Source organism: Cariama cristata, unplaced genomic scaffold (genome assembly GCF_000690535.1).
Source record: "Cariama cristata isolate BGI_N322 unplaced genomic scaffold, ASM69053v1 scaffold18080, whole genome shotgun sequence".
NCBI classification, from domain to species: Eukaryota; Metazoa; Chordata; class Aves; order Cariamiformes; family Cariamidae; genus Cariama; species Cariama cristata.
This window is the reverse complement of record NW_009594436.1, coordinates 109703-128429: the sequence shown is the minus strand read 5'-3', so window position 1 is coordinate 128429 and position 18727 is coordinate 109703. Positions and strand designations below refer to the sequence as shown.

The 18727-nt window shown below is 34.4% G+C and overlaps 1 protein-coding gene across 1 annotated transcript in view; it reads left to right on the top strand.

Annotated features, from left to right (window-relative positions):
- The window catches only part of CEP120 (centrosomal protein 120kDa), a 36650-nt gene extending 19244 nt beyond the window's left edge, over nucleotides 1-17406 (top strand). The window contains exons 15-20 of the mRNA XM_009698146.1: nucleotides 48-140; nucleotides 1768-1929; nucleotides 4493-4615; nucleotides 6088-6186; nucleotides 16329-16474; nucleotides 17166-17406. Coding sequence (XP_009696448.1) covers nucleotides 48-140; nucleotides 1768-1929; nucleotides 4493-4615; nucleotides 6088-6186; nucleotides 16329-16474; nucleotides 17166-17406 — 864 coding nt within the window. The remainder of the gene's footprint in view (nucleotides 1-47; nucleotides 141-1767; nucleotides 1930-4492; nucleotides 4616-6087; nucleotides 6187-16328; nucleotides 16475-17165) is intronic.
- Nucleotides 17407-18727: the final 1321 nt, after the last annotated feature.

The window sequence follows — 18727 nt, the reverse complement described above, 5'->3', positions numbered from 1 at the left end:
TGTTATTTTTATTGCAAAAAAAAAAAGGCTATTTTGTGTTCTTCTAGGTAGCAGAATATACTGTTTTGGAAGAACAACTTCAGAAAACCCTGAGAGATCTAGATAAGCGAGAACGACAACTTTTTAGTGCTGAATCAGAGGTAAAAAGTGTTCGGTCATTTTAAACAATACAATTGCGTGAGCTATTTATTTAACTTTTGAGTTTTCATGTAGAGACAGTTGTGACCTGTGTATAAGAACTGAAATAGCTGCATTCATACTGACACATAGAGGAACGCTAATAATTTAAGTTAAATTTTGTTACAACTATGCTTTTTTACTGAAATGGAAATTCAGTGAACTTTTAAATGGGTTGGTAGAATTACAGAACTGCACATTTTCTATTCTTAACAGAATTAGTGTCAGTGGAGACATTGGCATATCTCAATTTTAACTGTAGTACTCTCAGGTGAACATGGTACATGTGTACGAGAGTGCCTTACTTCAAACAGTAATTGCTAGATTAGCCATTGAAATAGGAGAAGGTGACAAGGAAAGCTGGGAGAAACGGCACTTGTGCAGGTTTTGTTATCTAGCAATTTGATAGAGTTCCTGTTTTGTATTTTTTTTAATATAGTGACAGGACCAAAAAGATTCAGGAGAAACCAGTAGCTGCCACTGTTTCTAGATCTCACTGAACACACCCAAGATGAGGAAATGGAGTGTGAGTCCTCAGGGAAGCTAGTTGTATGAAAAGAGAAAGAAAGAAAATAAACTGCCAATTTTTGTACTTCAGAACAAACTCACATTATATAGGTAAACTCCTGTGGTAATTTAGCAGTCCAACAAACTCTCTCTTTCCTCCAACAGCTCAGATTATTCTTTTTATCATATCAGTTCCTCCTGTGCTTGTGAACAAAGTTAAGCAAGCTCCCAACACAGGGACTGGCTGGTCGAGCCTGTCCTGTTCTTTACTCAGGCTGTCCGTACCCCTCAAGATGAAGTTTGTATTGTAAATAGTGTCTGACTATCTATGTAAAAAAAATCTGGTGATTGGGTTTGTCCAAATACGTTTCAGTCTGAGTAAAGGTATTTGTTCTGATTCTCATACATGTTTGTCTCCTTGCTCTAAATTTAGTGAGATTCTGACCTGAGGGTTTAGAGAGAATAAAAATCAGTGGATTCCAAAAGTGTCTAGACAAAATGATATAGGGCTCATTTAGCAATTACACAGTTTGAGAAATGGGCCATTTGGAGAGGCTTCTTTTCAACTAGCAGTTGTCTGGGCCAGTAGCATCTTTCTAGAAAGTTCAAATGTGTCAAGGACTGTTTTCCTGTTTAGCTTAATGAGAAATTCTCTCAATGTGCTCAGTTTGAAGAGTGCAGCCTTACTGACCTAAAAGCATCTTGGCTGTAGCTGTGAGTTCACTGTTTCTGCAGTGAAGGGGTGTATGTAGCTTTTTAGTTTGTAGTGGAAAGGTGGATATGCGATTTGCTTTTAGCAAACCTGTGTAGAAAGTACAGTAGAGATATAAATAGCTCCAGTTTTACAATGGTCGAGCAAGAGAATACTTGTAGCCCAAATGTAGTAATTTGCAGGTCATAAGTTAAAATGAAAACCAATAAAAGAGTATATAGCAAACATAGATAACAATGGAATTTCTATTGTTTAATTTCTAAAATTAATAACAATTTTTTCTATGATGAATAGTACTAACAGTGGTAAGAAGGGCTCTTAAATAAAGCTCTTGCACATATGGATCGATATCAATATGTTTCACTTTTAAGCTTCAAAGAGTAAAGAAGGAGTTGCAAGCAGAGCATGAACGAAATCTGCAGGAACTGCAGGATTCTGTGCGGCGAGCCAGAGAAGAATGTGCACACCAGGTTGAACTAGAAAGATCAAAAATCAAACAGCTGGAAGAAGACAAGCTTCGCTTACAGCAGCAGGTAAGTACACTTAAATTTTCTGCCTCAACCATTTACTTAAGTAAGCATTTTTTAAAATAAGTATATTAAGTTGAGCAATGGTTTTGCAGCAAATGCATTCTTGCAACTTTGTAACAAACATTTTTATCTCGATTGTTTGTTGAGCTATGTGCTGGGATCCATCCCTGTCAGTCTTGCTCAGTAGTAGGGCCAGTTTGCAATGCAGTGGTTAATTTTTTTTAACACTGAAAATCAAACTACAGTTACAAGCATATGTTACATGTATACTGCTGTTCAGGTTCTACATTTCAGTAACTCTAATAAATTGTTAGCAATTAACATCTAGCAAAATATCTAGGTAGCTTGACTATGCAGTTCATTTTTTTCTTCCATTGCAAAAGAGTATTTGTTATTCTTATTGGGGTGGGGAATTATCTTGTTATTGAGATCTTCTATTCTGAAAGCAGTAGTTTCATTAAACAAAGAAAATTTAGACCATATTCTTTTATTCTGTAAGCTTGCTTTTGCACTAATGACAAGGCTAGTCTAGCTATTTTTCTTAATTGTTAAAGTATACTGTAAAATTTTAAAATACTAACATTTTTCAGCAGTTTACAGTGTTAGACAATTTGTTAAGTAGATTAAATCTTAGTGATGTGTAAGTGTTTCTCAAATTACCTAGTTTAGGTAGATTAATTACTTTGGTCCTTTTCATTTCTGATAGGTGATAGTGATAATCCCACAATAGCTTTGACTAATTGAAGAACTCTATCAGCCAAAGGCGTATTTTTGTATTAGGAAGAGTTGTGCTGGGCTTTTATGGGTTTTTTGGTTTAATATTAAACACTGATATTAATCTCCTTCTTTTCACGTCAGCATATGTTAACCACAGTGCAGTGAACTCTTTAAATATAGCTAATACAAAAAATGCTGGTAGTCTAGAAGGTGCTAATCTCGGCTGTTCTACTGAACAATTATTGAATTGAGATTAGCAATTTCAAACTGTGGAAAGCAGTCGTCTTCAAAGTGATAAGTTTCAATTTTCACACTTGAATTTTCACACTTGAATTATAGAGTTCTCTAAATGTCTAAATTGTTTGGAGGTAAGCTCCACTATGAGCAAGGGAAGATCCTTGAAGAACATCACTCTTACTTCCTGAATAAGGAACTTGTGCTCTATTTGTGTGATTTGTGCAGTTCCCTAAGAGTCTACAACCTGAGGTCTCATGAGAAATTCAATTTTTCAAAGTGTTTTCAGAACCAAACAAGAAATTAAACATTATTTTAGAAGTTCTAGGGAGAGCTGGCATTTTTCATCGCTAAGTAAGTTAGTTACTGTCTTTGTCATCGGCATCATGTTTGTACATGTGCTTTAAAAAGAAATCTGTAAAAATGGAAAGGTGACAAACAATGGTATCTTGTCAAAGTTGGCTGTTGCGGTTTTAAGTGAAAAGTAACTGCAGTGAACTACATTTTTGTATGGCTCCTGAGGAAGCATCGTTGCTTTCTTACATCAATTATGTAAAAATAATACATGCAAAAGTGAAGTTTTGGAAGAAGAATAGATGTGACCAAGTTAGCAGATCCAAAGAATTAAAATATTGATGTACTAATAGAAGAAGTTGTAGGCTTTGAAATAGAACTCAGTTCTCTGAAGCATTTTCACCCAGTGTTCTAAACTGTTGGATACAGTTGATGGAAACAGTTGCATTAACTAGTTGGACATAAATTTAAGTGCAGCACTTGGGATCATATTCTGTGATGGAATGCATCAGTTCCATCAGGTGTATTAAGATATTTGTAGTTAAATTATGTTTTACGGAAGAAGAATGTAAGCTACTTTTAAAAAACCATCTTATTAAAAATTCTTAAGATTTTTAATATGTTATGATGAAAAAAGCTCTTAAACATTTGACTTGCTTAGTTTCTTTGTAGAAAAGTAACTGTGTATTGGCATAGTTTTTCAAATAACCATTTAAAGATGAAAAGCAAAGCTCGCTCTTTATAAAATTTCATGAAACTGGAAGTACAGAGTGAGGGCAGAGGTACATAGCATTAAGTCATTAGTCACTGAAGTCTTTCTACTTCAGCCTTTCTTCTAAATCATTGTTTGACTGTACAAAGTATTAGTTGTTTCCTCTTCCAGACATTCCTAAGCAAGTTATGCTGTTGAAATTGAGTAAATAATAAAATGTCATTTAGTAGATAACACCATTGGCTTTCTTTAAAAGATATGTGTAAATCTAAATAGCTTTGTTTTCTGTATTTCTTCTGCAAGTCATTTCTAAAATGTGAACAGTGATGTTTATAAATCTTGCTCTGCCATATATGAGGACAGACTTGTTTCTTCTTTCCAGTACAGAGCAAAGATCCTCTTTAAAATTCTTCCTATTAAAACATTGCCATCATCAAGAAATCATTAATTACAAATGTGTAGCTTTCAGTGTCTGGTTTATATCAGGTAATTGACAGTAAGATGTTTGTTCCAGGGACTATAGAATAACTTAAGTTCTGTAACCTAATTTGTTGTGTGTGAATGGATTGTTCTGCTAACTTGCATTGTATCTTGATATCTTTAATGTAGCTTTATGAAGCAGAAAATAAGCATAAGATTTTGGAGAAGGAGTTCCAGCAATACAAAGAACAGCAAAGTAGCAAACCAGAAATCCAGCTACAATCAGAAATAAATCTTCTCACTTTAGAAAAGGTATCTTGGATTTTTCTAATCTTTAAAAACTATCGCAATGGTCCATTCATTGATAAGGGAGATGTAGAATAATCTTGCATGATAAACTGGTTAATTTGTCCATTTTGTTTTACTTTTTCCAGCGATTGCTTCAGACTTGAAATATTCAGACACAAATAAGGCCAACAGTGGCCTCATTTCGGTAGAGGACATAGTAGTGTTAGAGGCTAGGGCAGGAAAATACCTAACGTATATATTTACATTGTTACCATTGTGGTTTATGCTGGGGACTCTGAACATTCTGTTTATAACACTAAAGAAAGATGAAGATTTTCTTGTAAGGATTATTATAGACTGGTAGTCCATTATGTGCATTGGTTTTTTTATGAACTTTTTCTGAACAGAGGTTATGTTACTTATCAGTGAAATGGAATCGCTGTGACAAGTTGATTTCTTAGAAACCATACATGCCTTCAGTAGAGGATATTTTACATAATTAAAATTACAGATATGGGCGTTTTATGCTCAGAATTATTGTGAGGTTTTAGTCAAATTGTTGACCGAATAAGCTGAAAAAATTTGGACCAGATTTCGTGGCACAAAATGCACTCACAGTTATATGGCCAATCTGCAGGTTACTGTATGCGTGAATAGCTTCTAATAATGCAAGCAAATGATTCAAAATATGTTTCTCTCTACAGACTTTTTAAACTCCTAGCTTAAGTACTTTTACACTTCCTATTTTTGTTAGATTTAAAAAAAAAAATCAGTGCTTTAAGATCTTCACAAATTTAATGGTAAATAATTTTTGTCTGGTTAAAAGAAAATAGCACTGCCTCAGAATTGTTAATTAAAAATGCCTCGTTTTTGAGGTTACTGTGTTCCGTGTGCTTCATAACTGTATTCATTGACCTTTTAATACCAAAATTTTTTACGCAGAAAGCAATGAATTTTTTTAGTGTAACATTTTTTAAAGATTTATTTAGATAGTAAGATGAAATACTCACACTAGATAGATAGATAGATTTTAAAGAATGATTTGAGGAGATATCTATTTCAAAGAAAAGAATGTAGCACGTATCTTCCATCAGCTGTAGGAAAGAAAAAAAAATCTACACACCTTTTAAAGGCAAGATTTATCCATCAGTGTTTCAGTTAAATTAGTGTTTATAGTCTTACTTTGGAAAAAAAAAGGGGAGGAGGTTGCTATTTGAGAATCTTAAATTTAAAGGTTACATCAGCAGATTTAGTCCTAAAAACTATTCTTTTTCTTTTTGTAAAGATGGCTATCCAATAAAAATAAGGCTATATTTTAAACAAGAAAATGTTCATGTGCCATAATATTTATGTTATGTTGTGTAACAGCTTTAGATGATGTTGTATGTTACACTACATAAACACTTTTCTTAAACCAGACCTTTTGTATACATACATCTTTCAGTGATTGTTACTGCTGTTATTGCTTCAGTTGATATGATTTTAATTGCTTTTAGGTTGAACTTGAAAGAAAGTTAGAGTCAGCTACCAAGTCAAAGCTCCACTACAAACAACAATGGACAAGGGCTTTGAAAGAACTTGCAAGGTTAAAACAGGTATGCAGGTTTTCCTTTGTCGTACGAGACAACCAAGTTAATGTAATGTTGGAAGCTACTTATAATTACTGTTAACTACTGGCAGTTTTCATTTTATTAGTGTTTGTCTTTGTAAAATTAAAGCCCTGAGCTACACTTTTTACAAAAATGAGAAGAGCAAAGCTGATTTGAGTTTGACATTGAACTTGGGAAAGGCCAACACTTAGATCTGCAAAGACGACTGGCATACCTAAAAGCAGGCATGATTCAAAACAGAGAAGTGTTATTAATCTCGTCCGCAGTAATGCTCAGTCAGCGCTTCCAGAGAAAATATTTTGTTCCTGTCCCAACCATTTTGGTCAGTTACAATCCTAATTGTTTTGTATTTTAATTGTAAAATGAATTAAGAGTAAAGATTAGAAACAAATCTTAGAAACAATGGTTTACTGTTTGCTGAATGCTGTAAAATAAAGTAAACCTGCAGAAAACTTAAACTGGAAATGAAATTTTCTCCTGCTTTTGGAAAACCTAATCTCATACTAATGCAGCATGCTTTTTCACTCCTGTTTTTTAACAGAGCTCTCTTGTGTCTGTGTGTGTCTATATAGTCATACACATATGACTTGAAAATACTCTGTTCAAGCTTGCAGGAGTGATAGCTTCATCCTCACAGAATCCATACGCCTCCATGTTTTGTGTCATCACCTGTCTTTCATAAATTACAGTAAACATTAGCTAAACAGTATATTTAAGAATAACAAGCATTTCCGTTGACCTTGATAAATAAATTAGTAAATCATAGATCCCTGTTGCTGAGCAAACCTTGATGCAGCCATGAAGCTTCAGAATTCAAGTTTAGTAAAATGTTTCTATTACTTGTATTCACACCTACTTTCTACTTGAGGAAAAGTGGTTTGGTTTTTGGTTTGTTTTTTGGTTTTTTTAAGGATTATAGTTCTTACTTCATTTCTACTGCTGGAGTATTCAGGTTTTGGAGAGTGAGAAGCTAAGCCCGCCTCTCCTAATTGATAGTTACCTTTTTTAATCTGCATTTCTCTTTGAAGACAGGGGATGTGCTGTATAATTGCTATTAATAGTTAAAAACTCATCTTTATTTTCTGTCTTCAAATTGGTCCTTTTTTGCCTGATGATAAAAGGAGTCATGAATTCATATCTCTGATTGCTGAGACATCTATGTTTGAGGTGATAAAAGGAAGAATATAAGTCTTATGTCTCTGGTTAAGATTTCTTCAGCGGCATGAAATGACCAGGCTATTTTTTTCATACTGCCAAATTTAAAAATTCCTGTAGAATAAAATAGAAGATTGTTGCTTGCCAGATTAACACTAGTGTATATCACTATCAGTTTTTTATTATAAATTTCATCACCGTAGACCTGACAATCTGAATTTAATAACATATGTAGATGGTTTCAGCTGACCCTCTTGCTGAAAGTCTGAACCATAAATAAGTTGGCATGTACAGTGAATTATGCTACCTAAAACTCTTCTACTACAGAGCAAACCTTTTTAAAGTAGTTTCTAGTGGTTTTTATACTCCTGTGCTTCATCTTATGCTTAGTCTATTGATAAAGGATATAAGTGACTTTAAAGAGCCAAATAAAAGTTGAAGCAGAGCTGATCAAAAACGACTTACTGTGTTTTAAATATAAATTTGGAAACTGTTGCTTCAGGAATTCTAGATTTGCTTTAGTTCAGATGATTTGTGCAATGGTGCATAGTTTGACCAATTTCTTGTTTAAATTGGATTAGTACCATGTTAATTTTGCATCGCCTCTGGTGAATAGCCACAGGGCTGTAATCTGTGCCAGTAATTTGTCACACCAAAGCTCTCTAGAGAGCTATACAAAACATTTGTGTAGTGAGGATTAGACGCTGAAAGCCGTATCTTAGATTGTTAATAAATGTTAATGACAAAACCCAGCTGGTAAGTCTTGGAAATGAGATCTAATGCTTTGTGCCTGTTGCCAAAAAAATGTTTAAACAGAGATTTCCATTACTCAAAGGTGACCCAGTACAGTCAATTTGTGAATTAAAGAAGCATAATCTACAGGCTAAGCATTTAGTAAAATGCTCTTCTGATTTGCAACCATAAAAGTCAATGTTTCCTTAATTAAAAAGTTTCCTTTTACTTTGGAACTGGTTCTTAGCACACATCTGTGATGGTTTTATGTTTTGTGAATATGAGATATGCAGCATATAACTTAGAATTCTAAGTATGGGACTGTTAATAGAAAATGCTCTAAACTTCTCCATGTCTAGGATTTTGAATGCTAAACACAGTGCCAGTGGTAACCAAAAAAAGATCTGAAGTACATGAGGACATGTGTACATAATGCTTACCTGTGCTTAACAAAATACAGAAGTTAGTTGAATTTAAACACAGTTTGTAAAGCTGAGTGAAAATAGACTTCACCCAGCTTGCTTTTCTTCCCTCTTTGTTGCTCAGTGCAAGTCTGTATTAATATGTCAGCTTTAGGAAGACAAAAATGTCAACAAGTTACCTATGTGTCTATGCACCCAGGTAGATTTTATCATTTCCAGAGGTTTCAAAAACTCTCTTTCAGAGTTTGCTGACTGGGAGATCTCAGTACTACATAATTGAGACTTCCATAGTTTTTATGTATGTGAGCATTATTTCTGAGAGCAATCAAACCATTTACACAAAATTGCATACGTGCTTACGGAGATCTTAGATGCTAAATTCAGTACCTGAGTGCAAGAAACAATGTATGAAAATGAAAATCAAAGCTGACAAATATTATTTTCAGCAGTTCATAATCTCTGTTGTAATCTAGAAAAGCAAAATCTCAAAATATGCATGCAAACAGTATTCAGTGTTCTGGGGGAACTATTTTTTAAAGTCTTTCAATGTGTTTGTGCCCTACAGATCTGTTAAAACGAATACTGATGCATTTGTTTTAAACAACATAGGCTGTATTGCCTGGCTAACATTCACTCTGTCTTGTCCAGTGTCTTACTTATCCACTCAGTAATTAATTTGATTAATTTATAAGTAATTTAGCCAAGGATGGGATGTAAATCTTTGTTTAAAAGAAACAAAGGCACAAAAAAAAAACAGTTGGAGGTCCAAGTGTTGGTTAAAAACTGTGTCTTGAAACCATCCAGGCCCTCCTACTGACTTGTCAGCTCTGGGTTATTTTCAGAAAACTTTACTTGAGTTCCTTAGCTTCAATCGTAAGTTTTTCCCACAGACTTGCATGGTATGTGTGAGTGGGAGAGTGAATAGTGGCTGCTATTTAGCCATTGTTTAGTCTAGTGTATGTATGTTTACATCTCCCTTTTGGATTTATAGGCAGCTATGGCAAAATAAAGATTGTGCTTCCTTGATTGAAGAGCCTCTTAACTAGAGCACCTGGTGGCATAGAGGGATTATTTTATGATCTGATTATAATTGAAATTTTGGGGGGTTTTTATTACTGGTTAATTTTTATTTAATGCTGATATTCCTGTAGTACCATAGGTTTCAAAACATCATTGAAGTTCCCACCGTGCGAGCTCCTAAAGCAGTATGCCATGTTGTTACATCAATGTCCCAAGCACTACGTTACAGAGATGCAAACTAATGAAGAAAAGTAGTAAAACATTGAAGTGAATGATCTGGTAACTAGTATGTGGCTTTGGATTGGATTTGTTTTGTTTATGGGCATATAAGAGAAGGATGGCAAAATATCAAATTAACAAGAGAAAGGAATATTGGAAGTAAGTTTTACCAAGGGGTAAAAAAGAAAGAAAATGAGCAAAAGGAGTAACATGAGTAGCAGTGCTGAGAAAGTAGTGGAGGAGAAAGTGCCTGGACCAGCTAAGAGTATATTGCAGAAATAATTTTCAGAGTAACTTGCATATGATACAGATGAATCAAGAGTGGCTGCTTCACTATGGGATAGTGGCAGATGATAATTAGGTGGTGATGCAAGAGTAAAGTTTCCAAGTGTTCTGAGTTTCTAGTGGGTCTTATCTTCTATCCACAAAGTTACCTTTAGTCCAGCAGCTGATGATTCCAGGGTGTTCCCTTACCTGAAATTGAAAAATGCAAAATTCTAAAAGATTAAAATTTAAAATTCTAATAGTTTTTACGGGGGCTTAAAACAGCGTGAATGGCTACAATAAGCAGTTGGGAATAAATCTGAAATAGTCCTTATTTCAAGATGTATTATAGGAGCATATTCTCTATGGAAATGTAAAGTATGACAGAAAGACTTGACGTAGAATTTTAAGTGTGTGAGTATATATGTATAAACTTGTGTGCACTGAGGTACACTTGAAAAATACTTTGTATGCATTTATACCTTAGTTTTTAAGTATGCACAGAGTAAAATGAAGATGTTACAAGTGAGTTTAGAAATGTTGGACTTTGGTTTTAGTACTGTAAATGTGCAAAAGTGTTTTATTAATATTATTTTTTCATTTTGGAAGATCTCGCAGTAAATTCTGCTACACTTGAAGTACTACTATGCAGTAGAGTTTGGTTCCTTCTCTGTTTTAAAAAAAAAGGTGCGTGTTGCTCAATGGATTGTTAAACTGTGGTGGAAAAGGTGGATTTAATACCTGAATGTCTCTGATAAAGTGGCATCAGTTTCATCACTGGTGAAAAAGAAATCCTTCCTTCTCTCTTATTGTAACAAAAGGCAGTCTTTTTGTGGTCTCTCAACATATCATAACAAAATTGGATATAAATTAATTCAAAATCAGCACACCTCACTTATCAAACAACTGTTGTTAATTCTTTGCCATCTTCTTGTATTGATGGATTATTAGGAAATGTGTTTCTCTTGGCTCTGCTATGAATGGTATACATAGAGCAAGTTTACTGTTATGCACCCTACAAATTGTTATGACAGACTTTTAAAGGAATCAAAGACTAATGTTGGGAAAGACATTTCAAAATCACAGAGTACAAAGTGTGTAATTTAGATTACACACAGGATCCATCATAAATGAATCTGCAAAATCCCTTCTCACTTGCTTTCATGTCTTAAACTGAATGCTAGGGAAATCTTGCCTCATAAAATGTTGATCTTTATTTTTTTAATTTAATATTATTGTGCTTAAATGTCATTATTCAGGGTCATGGCATGGCACGTTACAGAAATTCTTGACTTTCACTGTTACAGGACTAAAATTAATCTTGGGTTTTCCCTTACCCCTCCCAAACAGAGAAAAGCCAAATATTATCATGTTTACATCACAATTTTATTAGTAATCAAATTAAATTTCTAATCACATTTATCTGAAAGAAAGTCCTATCCAATGTTAACTTGGAGACAAAACGTACTGATAAGAGTTTTTCTCCTCTGTGGAGAAAAGAAGAATTTAGCACTCCGTATTCAAACTTACTTTTACTTCCCTACAAATCTAGGGGTATTATCATGAGCAATGAGAATGCTCACTAGTGACACTTTTTCATTTCATTTTTATTTTGATAGACATTGTTCCCCAAGAAAAACATCAAAAATGAACAGGAACTGATCAAAGGATTCTTCAGGAAAGCCTTGCTTTTCCTACATCTCTTCTTGTTTTTTGCATTATTCTCTTGTCCTTTTCTTGATTTTATTAAACATCACTAAAGATGTTTATTAATCAGAACAACTTATGGTTCTGAAACTAACTCATTCAGTGAGGGCATAAAGGGCCAAGGTATTAAACAATATCCCTTCTAATCAACAGGAACATATTAGGAATATCGTGTCTTTTTCCTGGTCTAATTGAGCTTCAGACTTTTTTCGATTAACCTTCAGTATATGTACTTCTTCTAAAGTTTACTTTTTCTGTAAGTTTGTTTAAAATGCCTTTTTTTGCTATCTGATTGCCATTGTGAGCATGTTGCTGAACAGCATAAACATCTGGATCGTTGAACTTTCTTGCCTCAAATAGTAATATGTCAATTTGTCGTGAATCTTGTAGTCCCAGTGCTTCTTATGGCCAGCACAGTTATGTCTCTCCTCTGAAGCTTCAACTGCAAGAACACTTTCAAAATCTTTCCTTATAGGTCTGAGTAATACACTCCACAAACTGAAGGACTGGATTAGAAGACTTCTATTCAGTGTAGTCACAGCTATTCGATTTGTGCATGTTAATGTGTCTTACTATAGTCTGTTTCATTAGTATGCAGGGATGTAATTTTCTGCTGGTGTGTTGACGTCTTCCTGTACTAGTAGTAAATGCTGCTCTTTTGCATTTGTTTTCCAGTATTTAGTTTTCAGGTGATGTTTAACCAACATACCTTCAAAAAAATTCCCTCATAAAATTACTGATACACACAAATTTCCCAGACTTACATTAATACCCCAGCTTCCCATGACAGTAGTCCTAGTTCAAAATGGGACAAATGGAATATGAATAAACTGAACTGCAGAGCAAGGAGAATTTTTTTTCCAAGGTTAATCCTTTCCTCACCATCTGCAACAATGCACTGGACTGAAGCTAATCGTATCTACAAATCAGCATCCGTAGAAAGGCTAGAAAAGGAGATAATAGCAGTTAGAAGTCCTCTCTTCTGTAAAAGATTTAGATTTTTGAAATCATCTAAGAGAAAGATGTCAGCCCTATCCTCCATAGTAATGGGGATTTTTTTCCTACAGATGAGACAGTTTGCTTGTAAATTGCATTCTTATATAACTTGTGTGACCTCCAAGACTCTTACCACTCTTAGATAATGTCAACAGGAAAACCAGGTTGTACCAGACAAATTAATTCCAAAACCAGAACTTGGATGTGCAGGGTGTATTGTATCTACTACAGGGATATATATATAGCAAGTTTCTTTAGACTTGTTGTCTAGTCAGGAGAAGTAGCTAGTCACCAGACTGAAATACTGGATTCTTTACCTGTAGGGACAGACAAGTAGAATTTTCTAGACTTATTTTACTTGTACAGAGCAGCACCTCCTTTCCTGAGGCTAAATAGAACTTTACAAAATACGTTTAACATACTTGAAAGTTTAGGTCTTGTGTTTGTCTTAGTCTCAACTCTTTTTTTCTGAAACACAGCAATATTTTAACTTGCTTAATTTTGAAAAGGATTTAACTTAAGAGATTGAATAAGACCACAAAGAATAGTGATGGTTTCAAAGAAGTAAATATTAACCTGTCTGATACTTCTAGATTTTCAGTAGTTGAGATAGTCGGATTTGGTGTCCATTTATTTACTTATAGTATAACTTGAGTTGTATTGGTTTTATACCAACCTATTTGAGACTAGATCATGCTCAGCATTTTATCTTACTACCTGCATTTAGCAAAGCAAACAACTCAAGATAAGTACAACTCTCAATAGTTAAGATAATCCTATTCTTCCTCATAGCCCATTGTATACTTGGAATTTGGCTTTACTGTCTGGATGCTGCTGCCTATCCTGATATTTGGAAACCAGAGAATAGCATTGTGACATTCACTGGGTATTTATTAAAAAAAATTTTCCTTCTTTTTTAAATACTTCAAATACTTCAACAGTAATGCTTGATCTGTAGCACTTTTAAAAATGCAAATCTCTATCTTAATTCAAAGCACTCTGTGATTTAAGAAGCTCCTAACATATTCGGTATATTGCTTAAGGGCTTAATTTCCACTGTTTGATAACTTAAGTCATTCTCTAGTTGGAATTTACCTGGTTTTCACTTTCTGCCAGTGCCTTTCATTGGGTGGAAAAAACCAAACTAGCCAACTGATGTGAAATATCGGTCTAGCCCATACAGAGGCCAGTGGTAGATGGACAAGATCTAGAAACGCAGCTTGGATGTCTTTGAATATCCTCCAGCTGCCCTCAGTCAATTAGTTAAGTACCTCATAAGCAGTTGCATTCTGGCTATCATGTTTAACAAACATCAGTGAATGTATTCTTAATTTATCTGTTTCCTTTTCAAACTAATTCATACTTTTGTCCCCATAATACCCCACTCTCACATCCACTTTTTACCTCGCTGAGTTATTTTGTATCGGCAGCAAACTGTTTATTTCAGAATGACTTCCTCATTTATGAATATATCAAAGGGTAGATTCTTACGGAGTCCAGTGTTACTTTCTTGCTATTGTGGAAATTATCACTTGCTATCCTTTCTCTGGTCTTCTAAACCCTGAGTGATCTGAGAGGACTTTCCCTGTGACAGCTTAGTTTTGTGTTTAGGTCGTTTCTTTGGTGTGGTGCTTTGGTTTTGGGTTTGGTTTTTTTTAAGACTAGTTGGAAGCAAGACTTTTCTACAAAAGCTGGATTCATTCTTCCTGGTGTACCTATACATCCTGTTAGTTTTGGTTTTAGTTACGGTTTGAAGCGATTTGGCCACTGTAGAAGTAAGTCCTGCTGATTGTTCCTGGATATTCCTAAGACCTCTGTTTAAAGCAAGAATAAAATAAAAAAAGTGGGGAAATAGTTATTCCTGTGATGTCAGCACCAAATTTACTGACAGATTACACATCCAGTTAGTCTTCTGACTGTGTTTGAATTTCCCTAGAACTCTTGAAAATCTTGGATAAATGTCAGCTGGTTGTAGTGACTTGTTAATATTTGCTATATATATTTGTAGATTCCTGTTCTAACATCTATTCTATTTCAGTCTAAGACTGTTCTTCAAACCTGTCCCACATAAAAAAGGATGCCTCTCACATGGGAATGTTCTTCTCCAGTGAACTCTTGATGGGGAGGGAAGGACTATGGCCTTGTCTTCCCCAAGTGCTTTTTTGTGCTTCAGTCATCTATCTAGCTCTAGACTCTTTGGCAGGATTCTTACTTCTGGTTTTATTATTAGTATGTATCCCTTTAACAAGTTGTTATTCAGGCTTTCTCGCCTGTCTTACTGCAGTTCGAACACTTAAATTGCCTGGCTGATGTATTGGATTTACTAGAAAAATAAAGTATTTTGGGGGTACATACATGCTACAATTTCCTGTCAAGTACTTCTCTATTGCATTGCCTGGTCACATTAACAATTAGAGTCTTTGTTTATACCAATTCCTTGTGAAATTCAGATTGTCTTATTACTTATTGATCGTCAACAGAGAGTGCTTAAGATGCTGGGAACTAAGATTCAGGAAACTGCCTGACTAGACTCTCCCAAGTATTATTAGGTTAACTGTATAATGAATACACTCACACATATCAAACAAAATTATCTTTTTTACCCCTATAATAAATATAAACCCAATTGTATTAACAATCAAATATTTCAGATGAAAGCAATGTCAAAATTACAAAGGTAACCTTGCACTTTACAGTATGTCTAGATCCACGATGTTTGTGTAACCTCCCGCCTTATTTTTTAACTACAGGAGGAAATGCCATTTTACCTCAGGTCTTCTGTCTCTTTCGGAGTGTAAGACTGACTGTATTGAGTTAGTGCAGAAGGTCATATGGAAAATGACTGGAAGGAAAACAAGTGAAGAGACGACCATGGTTCTCTTTAAGACACTTCAATGTCACAAAGTGGTAGTGGACTGAAACCCTAGTTTTGTTAGAGTGTCTGTATAGAGCCTTAAAAAAAAAATACAACCAAGTAAACGTTTAGAATGAATAGATTAATTTGATTAAATCCACAGAGTAAGTTATCTCAAGTTTCACATAGAGCTAGACAAATGTAAAAGGAAACTTCACCAGAGTTTTGTTTTCAAGGCTTATTTTTTAACCACAAATTGCAATTTCAAAAAGTAGTTCTTGTAACTTTGACACTAGGCACTATGGGGCTGATGATGGAAGTTTCCTGCAGCTATTTAGTGTTTTTCTGGGTTTTATTTCTCAAAAAAAAAGAAAATTTAGAATACTGTGTAGCAAAGGAGTAAATCTCACTATATTGAGCAGTTCCAGAATTATAAGTTTTGTGTTTACCGGCTTAAGCCAGAGTTTATAGAAGGTTTTGTAACACTTTTGCTGTTTTGTTAATGGGAAGATACCTGTAACTGCATTTCAGGTCATCCAGCCTGGGCAGGTTAACTGCAATTGTGGTAGTCACTTGTCTTAATGTGTTATAGATTTGAACAGCTAAGACAATCTGTTTAACTCCTGAATTTCTAATACTGCTGAAGACTTAATTGTCCTGACTCTGTTCCTGAAGTTTTGCTCATATCACTATAATTAGCACTTTTACATGTAATCATGCAGTCAGCTGATTTATGTCTTCACCCCTTCCCACGTTAGCGTGAACAAGAAAATGCAATGGCTTACCTTAAAAAGCAGCAACAAGAGCTGGAGCACATGAGGTTGCGCTATTTGGCAGCAGAAGAAAAAGAACTGGGGAAAACAGACCGACAAGAGCTGGAGGATATCAGAAATGAACTTAACAGGTACAAAAGCATTTGTAAGATTGCTTCCTGCCACCCCTCCTCCCCCCCACCATCTCTTGTCTTGCCGTCTACCTGAAAATAAGAGAAGATTCAGTTAAATCAAAATTATAATTGGCTGTCAGTCCAGTGAATGAACACATTTTAGTGTCCCTTAGGTAAAGATTTCACGTTTATAAAATGCAACAGTACTACAGTATAGAAAATCTATGTTTAAGGCCACTGTACCTTTTTTATGTTACAATCATGGTTGTACAGCACCATGCTTTTTTCTATTTTAAACATTCTGTTCTAAGGACAACTGCTGCATTAAGAAAAGAAAGAGGCATGTACTATTCATATTTTGAATACATTAAAATTTTTAATCTAACTAATGTTTTCCTCCAAAAACTACCTGCCGTAGTTCTGTATGTTCAACTTTTAATTTGAGTGTGATTTGCATTATCAAAATAGGAGCCTTGGTAGCAAGTATTATAGTTACATATGCATACAGAAAAGGTATTGTTAGAATTTAAGTATTATATTAACATTTCTTTTACTTTTCCCTAGAGAGAAAATAATGTGTTACCTTTTATAGATTTCTTTATTTTACTAAGTACTTAGGTGGATAAATAACCTAAAGACTTAATATGAAAATAATCAGAGCAGTTTTTAATGAGTCATCCTCTGATTCTTTCCATTTTATCAACATTAGGCTAAAGCAACAAGAAGAAGAGAGAAAGCAATTGCAAGATGTTAAAGATAATTCAGCTGGTAGAGCGGATAGTCTTCATTCTAGAAAATCAAATGAGAATGTGGATGATTATCTCTCTCGTCTGATAGAAGAGAGGGACACCCTGTTGAGAACAGGAGTATATAATCATGAAGACCATATTGTAAGTGAACTTGATCGTCAAATCGGAGAAGCTATTGCAAAAAGGAACATCACTAAATAGAAGCACACAAAAAGTTGTTAAAGAGCCAAAATTTTAACATTGAGTAGTCTGTACTACTTCGCAAAATATGTAAGGTCATGCTTAATTTTGCACAGTATTGTTAGCTCTTTTTGAAGTCAATGTAAATATTTGCAACATGTGAAGTTAGGCACAGTTGTAAGTTTTACAGGGATGATGGCTGTTTAATGTTTTTATACTCATATGTATATATATGTAAATATATTTAACTTGTGTACTTTCTTCTGAAATGTTTTCTACCTCTTTTTGCATCACCTTGGCTAGGTTTATTTGTAATATTTTTAATATGAATTCTAAGATTTTTGCTCAATATTGTCATAATTTCTCTCAACTTTTAAAAGATCTCTTCAGCTATACTAGGGAAAAGTGACATCAGTTGTTTTCCCTGACAGAACTCTTAATTCTGAACCAAAGTGCAGCACCCACCAAGTGTCACTTTTTTTGCTAAATCAGTTTTTGCTTCTCCAACTGTAGCTAGCATAACTCAGTTCTGTAGTAAATAAGAGACAAGGTTTTGAGTGTAAATGGGGGAAAACTCTCAAACCTTATGAAACTGGAACTGAATCAATTAAGTAAATAGCCTGATGGTACAGGATGAAAATTCCTTTGTTGCCATAGCAGTTTTGCACAGAGGCCTGTAAAGGTGAACCCGGGACGGTGAAGACCTAGTTCAGAAATACACATGCATTCTTATATCCATCCCTAACGAGGAAAGATACCTGAAGCACTAATACAGTGAATTTATACACTTTAAATTCTGAATGCATATGTAGAACAAGAACTTTTAAGGAAAACATCTTTACTTAGAATTAAGACCTAACCACTCTGCAGTTACTTAACATATATTTCAAAGCATGTTATCTCATTACCACTTAAATTATATGTAAGGTTTTGTTTGACTGTGGATGTATGAACAGGGCACAGTCTCAAGGTGTTAAATGCCAGAAGAGAAATCCACAAGGCATGTTAGTTTGTGCATAATCACAGTTCAAAAAGTTGTGGTTTCCAGCCTTCATTCTATTTCAGTAATTTTCAAATCATTTGTGTGGATCTAGCTAATAATATTAACTTACAACACTTCTTTCAATAGGTATTTTAGTCTGTCCTGTAGGCACAAATGTTTCTCTATTTCAATGCTGGGTACTGAAAATGTCTTAGCATTTGTTACTTTTAGAATGAACAGAGATATCAATGCAAAAATTGTTTTGTTTTTACATAAAATCAGTGAACTTCCATGGACATGGCTGTATACGTGTGACCTTTCTGTTTTGTATGGCATTAATTATAGGGTTTTTTTCTTATT